At 39.2% G+C, this 15,692-nt stretch overlaps 1 protein-coding gene across 1 annotated transcript in view; it reads right to left on the minus strand.

The window, feature by feature from the left end:
- Nucleotides 1–15,692, minus strand: part of LOC308676816 (kinesin-1 heavy chain-like) — a gene marked incomplete at both ends in the record, with an annotated part of 147,792 nt that overhangs the window by 9,590 nt on the left and 122,510 nt on the right. The window contains 3 exons of the mRNA XM_081342845.1: nt 3,797–3,884; nt 4,012–4,067; nt 11,858–11,906. Of these exons, the coding sequence (XP_081198971.1) occupies nt 3,797–3,884; nt 4,012–4,067; nt 11,858–11,906 (193 nt within the window). The remainder of the gene's footprint in view (nt 1–3,796; nt 3,885–4,011; nt 4,068–11,857; nt 11,907–15,692) is intronic.

Here is a 15,692-nt window from a genome sequence, read left to right on the forward strand (position 1 = left end):
GGCAGAAATGGAAAGATTCATAAAGAAAAACTTAGAGGATTTATTGAGCCCGCCAAACCCAAAGTAGCCGCCCCGGTTCTGTTCAGGGAGAAGAAGGATGGGTCTTTTCGCTTGGTTGTGGACTATAGAAATCTGAACACAATTAGTGAATGTAATCTGTACCCCCTTCCCCTAATGAAGGATATGCTATCGAAAGGAAAGATTTTTACCAAACTAGACCTGAGGGAAGCATACTACCGTATTAGGATTAAGGAAGGAGACGAATGGAAGACTGCATTCAACTGCCCAATGGGGTGCTATCAATTCAAAGTATTGCCATTCGGACTGCAAGGGGCCCCCGCAGTCTTTATGCAATTAATTAATGACGTGCTGAGAGAGCACCTATATAAGGGGGTCCTGGTTTACCTCGATGACATCCTTATCTTCACAGAAACCAAAGAGGAACATATCAAACTAGTCAGAGCAGTCCTGAAGAAGTTGCGAGCTGCCCATTTATATGCTAAATTATCGAAGTGTGAATTCCATCAGGAAAAAATCGACTACCTGGGATATCACATATCCCCAGAGGGCATCGAAATGGACCCTGAGAATGTCAGGGCAGTACTAGAGTGGGCACCCCCCCCGCACACGGAAGCAATTGCAAAGTTTCCTGGGGTTTGCAAATTTCTACCGCCAATTCATCCCCGCATTTGGCCAAATAGCCATGCCCCTCACAAATTTGTTGAAAATGAAGGGGGGGTCACCCGTGAAACCCAGCCAGCCTCTAAAATGGTCAATGGAATGTCAAGCAGCATTTGAGAGGCTAAAGAGACTCTTTTCTGCGGAACCTGTACTTAAACACCCAGATCCCAACAAACCTTTTGTAATACAGGCAGATGCAAGCGACGTAGCAGTCGGAGCCGTATTACTACAGGAAAATGATGAGGGGGCGTTGCAACCTTGTGCATATACATCCAGGAAACTTACAGAAACTGAACAACGATGGCCAATATGGGAGAAGGAAGCATTCTCATTAAGGTGGTCATTATTAACTTGGCGTCAATTTTTGGAAGGAAATAAAATACCTTTCCAAGTCTGGACAGACCACAAAAATTTGGAAGCACTAAAAACGCCCAGGAAACTCACTCCTAAGCAAGCCCGCTGGTCCCAACACTTTCACCGATTCAACTTCACTCTCAAACACTTGCCGGGGGGGAAGAACTTCCTGGCTGATGCATTATCTCGCATGCCCCAATAGAATAGCACACGGGTAACTGACTTTAAACCACTCGTACCAGAACAACAACTGGCAGCACCAGTCACCACCAGGGCACAAGTAAAAATGAAGCCGGAAGTGGATAGCCAAACCGGAATAGAATTCCGAAAGTCCTTGGAAGGGGACGAATGGTTCCAGAAAAATAGGCATGTGTGCACTATTAAAGATGGGTTACCTTGGGTGGGTGAGAAGCTATACATACCTGCCACCCAGAGGACCAATTTCTTGCAACTGTGCCATGATACAAAATCAGCAGGACATTTCGGGTTTGTAAAAACATTACACTTAACTAAAAGACAATTTTGGTGGCCATCTATGAAAAAAGACATAGAAAGCTACGTGGGCAGTTGTCAAATTTGCGCAATGGCCAAGAGGTTACAAGGGAAATCGCCAGGACTGTTACAACCAGTGGCGAATCCCTCAGCCCCATGGAAAGAAATAGCCATGGATTTTATTGTAGAACTACCAGAAAGCAACGGAAACACCGTTGTCTGGACTGTCACTGATCTGTTCTCTAAGCAAGTCCATTTCATACCTTGCCCAAAAATTCCAACTGCAAAAGCATTAGCAAAACTTTTTGTACAGCATATTTACAGATTGCATGGGGCACCACAACGCATCATATCTGACAGGGGGGTGCAATTTACCTCAGCATTCTGGAAGGAATTTTTATCTCTGTTAGGAACCACCCAAGGACTGACATCTAGTCATCATCCTCAGGGTAACGGGCAATCGGAAAGGGCTAACTCTGTACTTGAGCAATATTTAAGATGTTATATAAGCTTCCAACAGTCGGACTGGTCGGATCTACTGCCTTTTGCAGAAGTGGCATATAACAACGCAGTTCACTCCAGCACAGGTTACACTCCTTTTCAAGTAGCCACAGGCCAGAGCTTCAACCCCATACCTGATCTAACTCCAAAAGAACCGGTAATTCCAGAACTAAAGGAATGGATTGCTCAATTACAATACACCTGGCCTATTGTCAGAAAAGCATTAACAGAGGCTAGATTAGCACACAAGACACAAGCAGACAAGAAAAGAGCCGATCCCACACCGTTCAAGGTGGGAGAGATGGTATATCTGTCTACAAAATACCTTAAGTCTCTCCAACCCTGTAAAAAACTAGGACCAAAATACATTGGACCTTTTCCAATTAAAAGAATCATAAACCCAGTAACAGTTGAATTAGGACTACCTAAAAATCTTAGACGAATACACCCAATCTTTCACTGCAGTCTAATAAAGAGAGAACAACAATCTCCCCTACGAACAAAAATTCCACCACCACCACCTCCCATCATGGTGGAAGGAGAACAACATTTTGAGGTGAAAGAAATTCTGGATTCCAGGAAACATCATGGAACAACTCAATATTTAGTGGCTTGGAAACACCTCCCCTCCTCAGAAAATGAATGGGTCAGCAAACACCATGTTAAAGCACCAAAGCTGCTTAAGAGATTTCATACAGAATATCCGAACAAACCGAGTTAACATTTACATATGGTTTTTTTCTTCTCTTTTCTTTTCTTCCCCTACAGATGGACACATCTTTTTTCTAAGGAGAGCGGACTGTCAGAATCCATTTATATCATATTCATAAATGGAATGTTTCAAACATTGTTCCATGGATTCTGCCATCTCCCGAAGAGAAGAGAATAGATGTGTATTGAACCGGCAATAGGCATTTCAAAGGAAAAGAGAAGCCTTTTGAACTGGGGAAACAAAAGGGGGGGCTAGCATCTGGGTTTTGTCACGGAAGACAGCAATAAAACATGAAGGGTCCTAAGTTCCTTTTTCCCATGAGATGGATGATATGAGAGAAAGGATGGGGGACTGACCAAATGGGGTTAAAGGGGGTTAAACCAGGAACTCTTTATAAGGGTTTACTTCGTGGAATAATATAAGTCCTGTCTCATTCCTACAACCAAGCATGTCATAGTAAAGATTCTTTTTTGGAAATAGATTTGACTCCAAGAATTTTGTCTTCCTAAGACGTGGTTTGGGGTGGGTCCTGACAGAAGGATTAAATTCAGGATAGGAGACAGTTGTATCATTCTTAAACTGTCTTCACCACCCTGGTGTCTGTCAATATATTGAATTATACATACCACAATTTATAATCTGTATATGTAAAAGACATATAGCCCGCAAGTCTCCCTACTAGTGGATAACTCTTCCTAGTAGGAAATGGAAAATCACTATTTAATTACTGAAATTGTTACAGAGATTGACATTTCCTTGAAGGAAAAGGGTTCTGATTAAAGAGAAGACTATTCTTTTGGACATTTTGCTTGAAACTGAAAGAAATGAAATTTTAATCTGGGGATTTAATGACTTTTTTCTTATTTCCTTTCTTTTTTTCTTATTCCTTGCATATTCTGCCCCATCAATTTTTTTCCTTTTCAATTTTTTTCATGTTTTTTTATATTTTATCTTTTGTAGAAATTTTTAAAAGGATGTACTTATCCACTGGAAAAAATAATTATTAATTAGAGTAACCTGACTTCTCAAAAAATTAAACTAAAACAAACCACTTACTTGTAACTGCTACATGCCTGTTTGATTTTCCTTCATCTATAGTATCCATTACTTCTTCTGGACTACATACAAAACGTTCAGTGCAGCCCTGTGAAAGTATATTTTAACATAATAAGTAATTAAACAATTTTTTATTTTATTTTTCACATTTCAGAACAACCCATCACCCTCTAATTCTAAAGGATGAAAGGTATATACTCAAATCTTATACTCACCTTCACATAAGGTACTCGGTTTTTGTCCTCATGAACAGAAAGATTGGTCTTTGAGACTAAAAGGGAAAAGAAATTACAACAGTCAATATTTTCTGATTAAATATCTAGAGTCTGTTGAGACTCTAGAAAGAGTGCAGAGAAGAGCAACAAAGATGATGAGGGGACTGGAGGCTAAAACATATAAGAAAGGGCTGCTGGAATTGAGGATGTCTAGTTTAATGAAGAGAAGGATGAGGGGGGACATGATAGCAGTGTTCCAATATCTCAAGGGCTGCCACAAAGAAGAGGGGGGGTCAACCTGTTCTCCAAAGCCCCTGAAGGCAGGACAAGAAGCAATGGATGGAAACTAACCAAAGAGAGAAGCAACCTGGAACTAAGGAGGAATTTCCGGACAGTGAGAACAATTAATCAGTGGAACAATCTGCCTTCAGAAGCTGTGAATGCTCCAACACCTCCAAGGTCCCTTCCAACTCTATATTATTATTATTATTATTATTATTATTATTATTATTATTATTATTATTATTATTATTATTATTATTATTATTATTATTATTATTATTATTATTATTCATTGCACAGTCAGCCAGATGTTCAGACTGGATTTGGCATTTTTGTCTACCTATCAAGTCCTTATCAAGGACCTGGGATAGGCAGATATGGATGTTTGATGGTATTACAGATATTGTCGCGGGATGGAAGCAGTTCCTAGTAAGGCTGCCTTTTGCAATTGACTAATGGCGAATTTGTCAATGCCAATGCTGTTCAAGTGGTGCTCCAGTTGTTTTGGGATTGCACCCAAGGTGCCTATTACTATTGGTACTACCCTTGCTTGCCTTTGCCACAGTCTTCCTATTTCTATTTGTAGGTCTTTGTATTTTGTTATCTTCTCCAGTTCTTTCTCATCTATTCTGCTATAAGTCCGGGGTGTTATGTTGCAGGTGCTTGTCTGTTTGAATTCTGAAGTCCCAGAGCAGTTTAACTTTATCATTTTCTATGACTTTCTCTATTTTATGATCCCACCAGTTCTTGCTTACAGGCAAATGATATTTCTTGCAGATCTTCCCATGCACCATTGTTGCTACTTTGTCATGCCGCTGCTTGTAGTCAGTCTGTGCGATCTTCTTGCAGCAGCTTACCAGGTGGTCCACTGTTTCTTCAGCTTCTTTGCATTTTCCTGGCTATAGCTGTTATTTGCTGCTTTATTATTTCCAGTGCTTCTTTGATCTTCCTTTTTTCCAAGTGGTATTTCTTGATTAGGTATTCTTTGGTCTTCTTGTTCTTCAGCTTCTTTTCTTTCATCTGTTCTAGCTTGCTTGCATGTGATCTTAACTTGCTGATCTTATTTTCTAGTCTAACCTTCCATTTTTGTGGTGCACTGTTTTTCTTCTTTGTTGATTTTGCATCCCAGGTATTCAGTTATAACTGCAGCTGTGCTGTACATTAGTTGGGTTGTTTCTTGCAGTGAATTGGTGCTTATACTTGATATTGCAGTATTTGCATCTTTTAATGCTTGTGGTAGCTGTTTCTTTGGAACAAGCTTTAATGCAGGCAGCCTTATTCTGTTGTTTTTGTGCTGTTCTAGATGCTCAGTTATTCTTTGTTTCAATTCTTTTATTTCTTTAGAGGTCTTTGTTCTTCCTGAGGAAGAGGTGCCTGGTTTCCAAATGAGAACAGTTGTATATGTCTGCTGGATTCCTTCACTGCCAACTCCCCCTGGCTTGCCTCTACATTGTGAATTACTTCTGGCAAGGCTTTGATTTCTTTACCCTGGGTAAACCTTTGCAGTTCATCCAATTCTGTTTCTGTGAATACTTTATTTCATATTATAAATCGGCGTTGATCTGCTAGTCTCTGTTCTGTTATTTCTGATTCTGGATGTTGTTCTTTCCAGAACTGGTGCATTCGTTTTAGATATCCTCTTCTTGTTGGACTTGATTTGTAATAACAGATCATTATTTCTTTGTTTTCAATCACTGTGTATCTACGACAGGTAAACACCTTTTCTTCCAGTAGTTCTACAGCTGCTGGCCCTGGTTGCTCAGCCAACAATCCTGAGTCCTGTAACCCACTTTTCACCAGATATCCAGGAACTCCAACATCTAGCACGGACCTTGTTAACCCGGGCGAGATCCGAGCCGGTATGGCATTCTGAAATTTACGTGTCACCATATTTTTTATGGGAGAGACTCTCTTTGTCTGACTCCTGTGATGAGACCTGTCCAGTATGGTTGAACCTCTGGCATAGCTCTCATCTTCCTCAGAGTACACAAGCCCCACAACCACGTCAAGGTAGTGCCTCACTGGGGATTATTATTATTATTATTATTATTATTATTATTATTATTATTATTATTATTATTATTATTATTATTATTATTATTATTATTATTATTATTATTATTATTATTATTATTATTATTATTATTCACACCCTGGACTAAGCAAATTCTATTTTTAACTGTGATAGAGTAGATAGTTCTGGTTCAAAAACAGAGTAAGACAATAAAAGACATTTCTTGCTACTATCAAGTACACATTTACTTATAACTGGGGGCATAAGCTATTCTCATAGTCGATAACTGTTGGCAGAACCACGATTCTCCACAAATACTTCTGGATATATTTTAATACCACCTTAATGCCATCATGTATTTTGTAGCAATTATTCCATAACATAATTATAAGACAAAGAAGTAGACTTCCATTTAATTGGTCACAAACTTGACACTTTTACTTTTCCATTAAATTTTATGTCCATATGGGTTTTCCCACTAGGTTTTAAATTCCTTAGCTTTCTTCCCTAGGAAAAACTCTATTCCCATGGATTTTACATTTTATACATTTTCCAAATCACTTTATTAACAATCATTTTACTGAGGTGAAGTGACAACAACTACCGGTATTCAAACTGTAGCTGTACAATTTATACAATGGCATTATATTATTTGCCACACAGGGCTGGCCTACCCTCTTCAAAATTCTGATCTGTTTTAGCTTTCATTACTAGCCTTTTGCATTTAATACAGTACAAGTAGTTCTCACTTAACAACTGCAACTGGGATTGGCAACTCCATAACTAAGCAACATGGTCGTAAAGTGAAACATCACATGACCACATGAGACTTGCATCAGTTCTACTGCAGTCATTAAGCTACTCACCCACGGTCATTACATGAGACATCACATGACCATGACTTGCAAATTACTGCTGGCTTCTCCACTAACTTTGGTTGTCAGAAGCCAGCTGAGAAACTTGCAAATGGCGATCGTGTGACTGCAGGATGCTGCAATCCTCTAAGTTTGAGGAGTGATCATAAAACTACTTTTCCAGCACTGTTATAATAATAATAATAATAGTAATAATAATAGTAGTAAAGTTGGAAGGAACCTTGGAGGTCATCTAGTCCAACCCCCTGCTCAGGCAGGAAACCCTATACCATTTCAGACAAATGGCTGTCCAGTCTCTTCTTAAAAACTTCCAGTGTTGGAGCATTCACAGCTTCTGGAGGCAGGTTGTTCCACTGGTTAATTGTTCTAACCGTCAGGAAATTCCTCCTTAGTTCTTGGTTACTTCTCTCCTTGATTAGTTTCCATCCGTTGCTTCTTGTCCTGCCTTCGGGCACTTTGGAGAAAAGCTTGTCTCCCTCTTCTCTGGGACAGCCCCTGAGATATTGGAACACTGCTATCATGTCCCCCCTAGTCCTTCTCTTCATTAAACTAGACATACCCAATTCCAGCAACCGTTCCTTATATGTTTTAGCCTCCAGTCCCCTGACCACCTTTGTTACTCTTCTCTGAACTCTTTCTAGAGTCTCAAAATCTATTTTACACCGTGGTGACCAAAACTGGATGCAGTATTCCAAGTGTGGCCTCACCAAGGCATTGTAAAGTGGTATTAACACTTCACGTGATCTTGATTCTATCCCTCTGTTAATGCAGCCTAGCACTGTGTTGGCTTTTTTGGCAGCTGCAGCACACTGCTGGCTCATATTTAAGTGATTTTCCACTAGGACTCTGAGATCCCTCTCACAGTTACTACAATTGAGCAAAGTACCCCCTATACTATACTTGTACATTTGGTTTTTCTCACCTAAACGTAGAACCTTACTTTTTTCACCATTGAATTTCATTTTGTTAGATAGCGCCCAATGTTCAAGTCGTGTCTAGATCCTCCTGTATCTTAAGCCTGCCTTCTGGAGTTTTGGCTATTCCTGCCAGCTTGGTGTCGTCTGCAAATCTGATGAGTTCCCAGTAGTAATAGTGTATACCTTTTTTTAAATGAAAATTATCAGTACTTTTGATCAGTGATGTCATCAAAGTAAACAAACCCACGTGGTGGTGATTACGTCAGCAGATCATGCAGAAGTAACCGCCCTATTTTCAGATAAGGCAAGCGGAAGTGACGTGTTGGCCTAAGCCCATCAAAATAAGCAAGAGTAACCCTAGCAGCCCTATTTTCAGATAAGGCATGTTGAACCTAACCCCCATCAATAAGTCAAGGCAGTCAAGCCTCTGGGTACATGATTAGCTTAACCCTAGACTAATTCTATGGACATTCAAAGCAAACAGAATAAGCTAAATAAAGTAAATAATTAACAGAGGCCTGTGTTTTTGGGAAACAAGCCCTACTTTGGGGAGCTGTGAAATTAAAAAAATGCTTTTTATTTCTAAACATTCTAGTCTAATGATGCTTTTAATTTTTGTGGAGTTTTAAAAATCAGCGCCTCAAAAGCTGGGAAAAAGGAGCCCCTAAAAGGCATTTTAATTCCTGTTAATATTCCTTGTCTCTTTGCTGTAGGGGGGGGGAGAATAAATTTTATTAAGACCGTGCTTTGTACGGTTACATGTACATGTGGATTTGAGGGCTCAATTGACAAAATATGTCTCTTTAGATTTTTACAAAGGTAAAAACCAGCTGCAGGTTTTTAATTCCCCCCTCCCCGCATTCGAGAAAATGATTTTAAAACCTCCTAGAAATAAATACCTTTTAGAAAAAAAGGGGTTAAATGCAAGCCCTGGCTGTCCTAGGCATTTTGCCAGTAATCATGAATTTCATCTACTTCCTGTTTTACAAGGCCAAGATATAATTCCCCTTATCTGCCACTTCTTTCATTTAACCATCAACACACTATTAATATGTGGACATCAATGTCTTACTTCCTTATTTGTTAAATGGTACAATAATGTTTTAATGTTCTCGTGTTTTTCCTGTTTTTCCAGTTTTTATTGTTTTTAAATGTTTTTTATAAAATTTTAAGTTAATGTTTTTTTAAAACAAGTTTTATTAGTTTTCCAATTTAACATCAAAATATTTAGAAAGCATCATGGTGACTGGGTAATCAAAGGTTCAATAACAGAGTTTTTAGTACCTATCTCAGGTTACATTATCAGAACATCGTTCTCTATTTCCCTTAACATTTGATATAACATGCTTAAACTAGAAAATTTCTAACAATAACATGCTCATTTAAAACAATTATCAATCTATTTTTAGTTATACATATCCATATCCTGTTTTTAATTTTTCCTAATTTTTAATTTTAATTATAGTATTCAAGTTTAGCCTCTAACATCCATAATAGCATCCATAACCCAAATTTCCCTTATTTCACTACACAAAATTTATAACATCTAAAATAAACCTAATACCTATATAGGTAAATTCTAGTTTTATTTCATAAACATTTTCTATTTCTCATCCTGATACATCACAGCTTACTAATACAATAACCTAGATTTGTCAATCTATTTTTACTTATGCATATCCATGTTCTGTTTTGAATTCTATCTAATTCTTAATTGTTAGTTAAAGTATTCAAATTTAACCTTTAACATCCTTAATAGCATCCATAACCCAAATTTCCATTGTTTCACTACACAAATTATAATATCTAAAATAAGCCTAGTAAATAGATAAACATATTCTAGTTTTATCTCATAGAGATTTTCTATTTCATAACCTAATAGATCACACCTTACTAAAAGAATAGCCTTTAGTAGCTCTCTAACAGTTCATTTTTTTAAAAACCTAACTCTAGCTTTCTTTTTCTGCCAACCAGGTTTCCAGACCAAAAACTTTGGGTAGTCAGATAGGTCTCCCTTCGTTCCAGCACATATTGCTTGAATCAAGGGAGACTGTCTAGCCATCAATGATTCAGAAAAGCTAAACCATTTACAATCATTGAGTTGTTGTACTGATGGTTCAGATCTCTGTATTTGCTCTAATATCTTTATCTTCTCTTCAGTCTGGTCTCTTCCTTCCTCTGGTATCTTCTGATTTAAGTAGAAGGTTGTATCCAATTTTGTAGTTATTGCTTGGTTGTCCAGGTTTTCAATAAGCTGTCTTTGTTGATCTTTAGCATCCTCTATTTTGGTGTTATTTTTTTCCACTTCATGTACTTTTGGAGTTGTAAGTTCTTTAGCTGGAGTCAAAATTTGGATGTTAAGTTTTTCAATATCTTTTTGTTGTTCCTTAGAGTCCTCTGTCTTAGTGGTGGTTCCTTCCAGTTTTGTTGTTTTCTGGGTTATAAGTTCTTTAGTTGGGGTCTGGGTTTCAATTTGTGGTTTCAAGCTAGCACCTTTATCTTTCAGTCTAGAATTAATTATCTCAGTAGCTTCAAGAATTTTTTCAAGTATAAGCTTATAGTTAATCAAAGTTTGTAGCTGGTTTCCGTCCATTTCTGGAATAGTTATAGTCTTTTAGTGGAGGCTAATTTTTAAACAAGAGTCAGTAAATATTCACCTCCACAGTTCTTAGAAGCCAAATTCATCTCCCAGCTGTTTCAAGTTTTTATCTTTAGCTAATGCCAAGGAAGATCTGAGTTATAAATAGATTTACTTGCCAGGGATATTCGCTTGCTGTACCAGGCTTAACCACAAGATGTCCCCAGTGTTATTTAAAATCCCTTTCAGAAAGAATAGGCTTTTATCAAATTTAAGTTCTTCTTCATCTTTTTTCCTTTTTTGTCAAATGCATAAAATAGCCAGATCCCGTGAAGATAGGAGCTTTTTAGGTTGCCAAATGTAAGAGGGATGTAAGTCCAATTAGTTAATTATATTTTTTTCCAGGTGCTTTTTTCCCCAATGTATTCAAACGCCACCATTTAAGAGGGTGGGAGAAGAAAAAATTCCCTTCCCTCTCTCCTCGCAGGGGGAAGCAATTTCAGAGGGCTTTTAACAGGCAAAGAAAAGAAAGTTGGGACAGGGAGAAGGTAATTCTCACCCAGTTCCTCCACTATGCTTTCAAGTGCTAAGTTGTTAGTTTGGCCTCGGCTGGAAATGGGCCATGGAAGTGGCTGATCCTTTCTTCGTCGGTCCAAAGAGCTGCTCCAAGTCGAAGGGGAGGGCCACTGCCCTCCCATAATCAATCAGAGAATCCTCTTCCCCACTCGTCGCCCATCCAAGGTGTCTTTCAACCCCCTTTCAGGGGTCCCTCAGTGAAAGAAAGCCAGACGGCGGGAGGAGCGATCCCCCGCACGTCTGCCAGTGCCAAGATCCAGAACCGGAAGCCAAATTTTAAGTTAATGTTTTGAATTGTAAGCCACCCAGAGTCATTTACTGAGATGGGCAGCTACAGAAATCAAATAAATGTCCCACTCTTAAACCTCTACAATTTTCTTACCTACTTAAATTTGTCCCCATGAGTTCATTTTACTTGACTCTCTTTAGTTCTTCAAGAATTAACTTTCAACTACACTTGGGTTCATGTACTTCATATTTCATTAGAGTTTCCAAACAATTCTCAATCACAGTAACAGACAATTACATTTAAGATCAAGTTTGATTATGCTTTGTTTACAAGAAAAATGTCCCTATTCCTCCTCAAAAGAAAGAATAAACTCACCATCCAAAAGGTCTCTTATTTTATCCAGATAAATTTCAAAATATGATACCTAAAAGAATATGGCATATGAAAACAAATTTCTGCTATACAAAGTCAATAAAACTGAAATAATGTATGTACGATTCATTTACAAACCTGATTACAATATTCTGAACCATTTTGTGTGTTACAAAGAAGCTCAAAAAATGTTAAAAATTCAATTTTAAAAAAGTGGACCTGTGACACTAAGAACTGATGTTTAGAAAATCAGAAATGATGCTGCATCTTAGCAAAGATGTCAGTAAAGTTAGACATCACTAGCTTATTCAAAATTTGTGAACTCAAGTACATGTACAAAACATACTTTTGTAAGACAGTACTGATCTATTCTCAGACCCCAAGAATACTTTGATTGGTTCTTAACAATGCACTCACTTTAACTCAGAGTTAAGTTTCATAAGAAAAAAAAACATTTGAGCTATATCTAACCTCAAACTAAAGGACTTAACAGTTGCACAATGAGAAATTGCATTGCTCTCATAATGTTTAAATGCCCTGTACACTCTATATACCTCCAAATTACTTCAGAGGAGTCCTCAATCCCTCAAAACCAACTCTGGATTCTTTTTGCTTTTGCATTCCACCAATGTGCCAACAGTGTCTCTACCACTGAAAAATGCCTATTAAAATCTACAGACAACAGTGGCAAAAAACCCCAACAAAAACCTGAAATTCCAGAGAATGCCTAGTTTTTCAGCATTTCCATCCCCAGTAGTCTTTCATTAGGGACCCAGATGACCACATCACTGTCAAAGGAATTCTAATTGTGATTTTTTTTTCCACCCAAGAATCCTGGCAAACTGCTTTGAGTTTATGAGACACAGAAACAAAATTTAAAAGTATTGAGCACAAGTAAGAGCCCTTATTAAGAATTATCTTGTAGCAATAACAGCATTAGACTGTAACTATTTTTCCACTCTTGTACCTTCTGCAGATAGCCAGCCAAAATGTATTCTGAGTCAATCTGAACAGGACTCTGGCTGTTAAGTTCCTATAAAATTGACTGAGGCATAGACTGAATTTGGCCATTTGGGAGGAGTTTGAGGCTACTGGTCTCAAGGTAGTAGACAGAGTCATTGCACCTGTAATGGCTACCCATGTTTGGTTAAGGAGGTGGTGGTCCATGCCCTTCTCAAGAAACTATTGCTGGACCCAACAGTACTGGACAATTTTCATTTTGATAAAGGAGAGTATTTTTATCTCTGGATTGAAAGGAGGTGACCTTGCTGCTCTCTAAACTTGGTTGTTTTCTTGCAGATGTTTCATTATCCAAACTAGGTAACATTATCAGTGCAAATAAGGGAGTGGGAGTTGCTCTCAATTTATATTCTAGTGCTGTGGTGGTGAACCTATGGCATGCGTGCCACAGGTGGCACGCAGAGCCCTCTCTGTGGGCACGCGCGCCCTCGCCCCAGTCCTATGCCTTCCGCTGGGTTTTATAAAACCTTTTTGCCTTAGGCCTCCGCTGCCATGTGCAAAAAAAAGGCTCAATCAATCAATCAATCAATTTCAACTTCTCAGGGGAAAAAGAAGATCTCACAAAGTGGGAATTGATTGAACTTTTTAGCCCCACCCAGTCTGCCGTTACCACTGCAGCCACGCCCACCCAATTGGCCATACCCACCCAATTGGCCATACCGACGCAGTGTGCCAAGCCCACCAAGCACCCAACGATACATAAGTGGGTTTTGGGTTGCAGTTTGGGCACTCAGTCTCTAAAAGGTTCGCCATCACTGTTCTAGTGGCTGTCCCTGTCAGTGTTGGTGGGGTTGGTCTTAAGAGATTTTTTTGTTGGGCTGTTTACTGTTAGCTTGTTTGGCAGTTCCTTGATTGGGGTGTTGTTTGCTTCTTGATTGTTGGTCTGATGTTAATCTTGGTGTTAATCTATGCTCATCTGGTTGTTGATTGCTGGTGGGGAGGTGTTTTGGTCTTTTTGTTCCCTTTTTGGTGTGTTGACTGTCTCTTCTGCATAGTCTATAGATGCTATTTATGTCTGTAGGTGTATTGATGGCTGATTTGTCAGAGTTTTATTTTTTTATTTTAATTCCATTTATATCCCGCCCTGCTCCGAAGACTCAGGGCGGCTTACAAGCTTAGCCTTCATTCTATGTATATGCCTGCTTATTAGGGCTTTCACACACACACCCCAAGCGGCATTATTACAAAGTCAGCTTAATTGCCCCCAACAATCTGGGTCCTCATTTTACCTACCTCAGAAGGATGGAAGGCTGAGTCAACCTTGAGCCTGGTGGGATGCGAACCTGCACTAATTGCAGGCAGCTGGTGTTACTTAAGGAGGCATTAGCCCACTGCTCCACCAAGGCTGACACCAAGGCTGACACCAAGTGTCAGGCTTCCAGGGATTCTCTAGCATTTTTCGTCTAGGATGGTCCGGGTTTCCCAGTTTAAACTTGGTTAAGTCTGTCCATATGTTGTGAAATTTCATCATATCTTCTGACTACTAGTTGGTGTTCATGGATGTACTCTGCTAGTCTTCTCCCTGTTTGTCCCACATAGTGGCTGTTGCAGTCTTTACACTGTATGTTGTAGATGAGTCCAGTTTTTTCTTCTGGGGCTGCTGGGCCTTTTGTTTTACTTAGGATGTTTTGGAGAGCTTTAGTTGGTTTGCGTGCTACACTGATGCTATGTGGTTGTAATAGTCTGTTGGTGGTTTCTTAGATGTTTTTGATGTATGGCAGTGTTATCCTTCCTACAGCTTGTGTTGGTTGTGCAATATTGGGTTGAGTGGTCAGGCACTTCTTGATGAAGTTGCATGGATATCCATTTTGTTGGAAGATGTTGTATAGATGATCTGTTTCTTTTTTCTGATGTTCAGGGTTTCTTTCAATTCTTAAATTAATAATTTGATACAAAATACAATGATACAGCCACTGCTTGGTTAACAACTACCTTGGTTAGTGACCATTCAGAAATACAATGGTAATAGAGTGATAAAAACCATCAGGTTTACTTAGGAAGTTTTAGAGGGCTTTAGTTGCTGATGTCATGTGGTTGTAATAGTCTGTTGGTGGTGTTGATCAGGAGGAACAACATTCTTCTATTGAAATGGCTGAATTAAATAAATGAAATAATAAGCACCTGTCCCTAGCTCAGAGGAGGGATGATAGGAAACCATGGGCTTACTAAATATACTTATACCAATAAGATAAAAACCACAGCAGGCTTTAGATAGATAGATAGAGAGAGAGAGAGAGAGAGAGAGAGAGAGAGACAGATATATAGAGATATATAGAGAGATATGTATAGATAGATAGATATGTTGATATATATATATTGATGTTGATATATTTCCTTCTTGTGTAACTAAAGTATAAAAGCATGTTGAAGAAATAATTTGGGTCCACACCATCGCTGCCAACCTGGAAGGAGAGCCTTGGGATGGCTGGTATCCCTCCATGATGCAGGGGCTCTGGAACTGGCCGACCTGGATCCATTTATGCAGACCCTGCAGGAACGGTTCAAGGACCCCATGACCACTCGACGGGCAGAGACCCACATCTGCAACCTGAAGCAAGGCAAGAGGTGACGAAGTACATTCAAGAGTTTCACAGCCTGGCTAGCCATCTGAGAGACTGGTCTGAATGCATGCTGGTCTACCAGCTTTGAGAGGGGCTAAGCAAGGAGCTGTACCACAACTACCTGCCTTGCGGGGTGCCGTGTAACCTGCAAGTGTGGTACCAGGTGGCCACGGAGGTAGAGATCGATTTGATGGAATACCATGAGCACACTGCGCAGGAGAGCTGACACACACCCCTGCAGGTGCCCGAGAAGCAAC

The sequence above is a fragment of the Vipera berus genome, assembly GCF_964194415.1.
Source record: "Vipera berus genome assembly, chromosome: W".
Lineage (NCBI taxonomy): Eukaryota > Metazoa > Chordata > Lepidosauria > Squamata > Viperidae > Vipera > Vipera berus.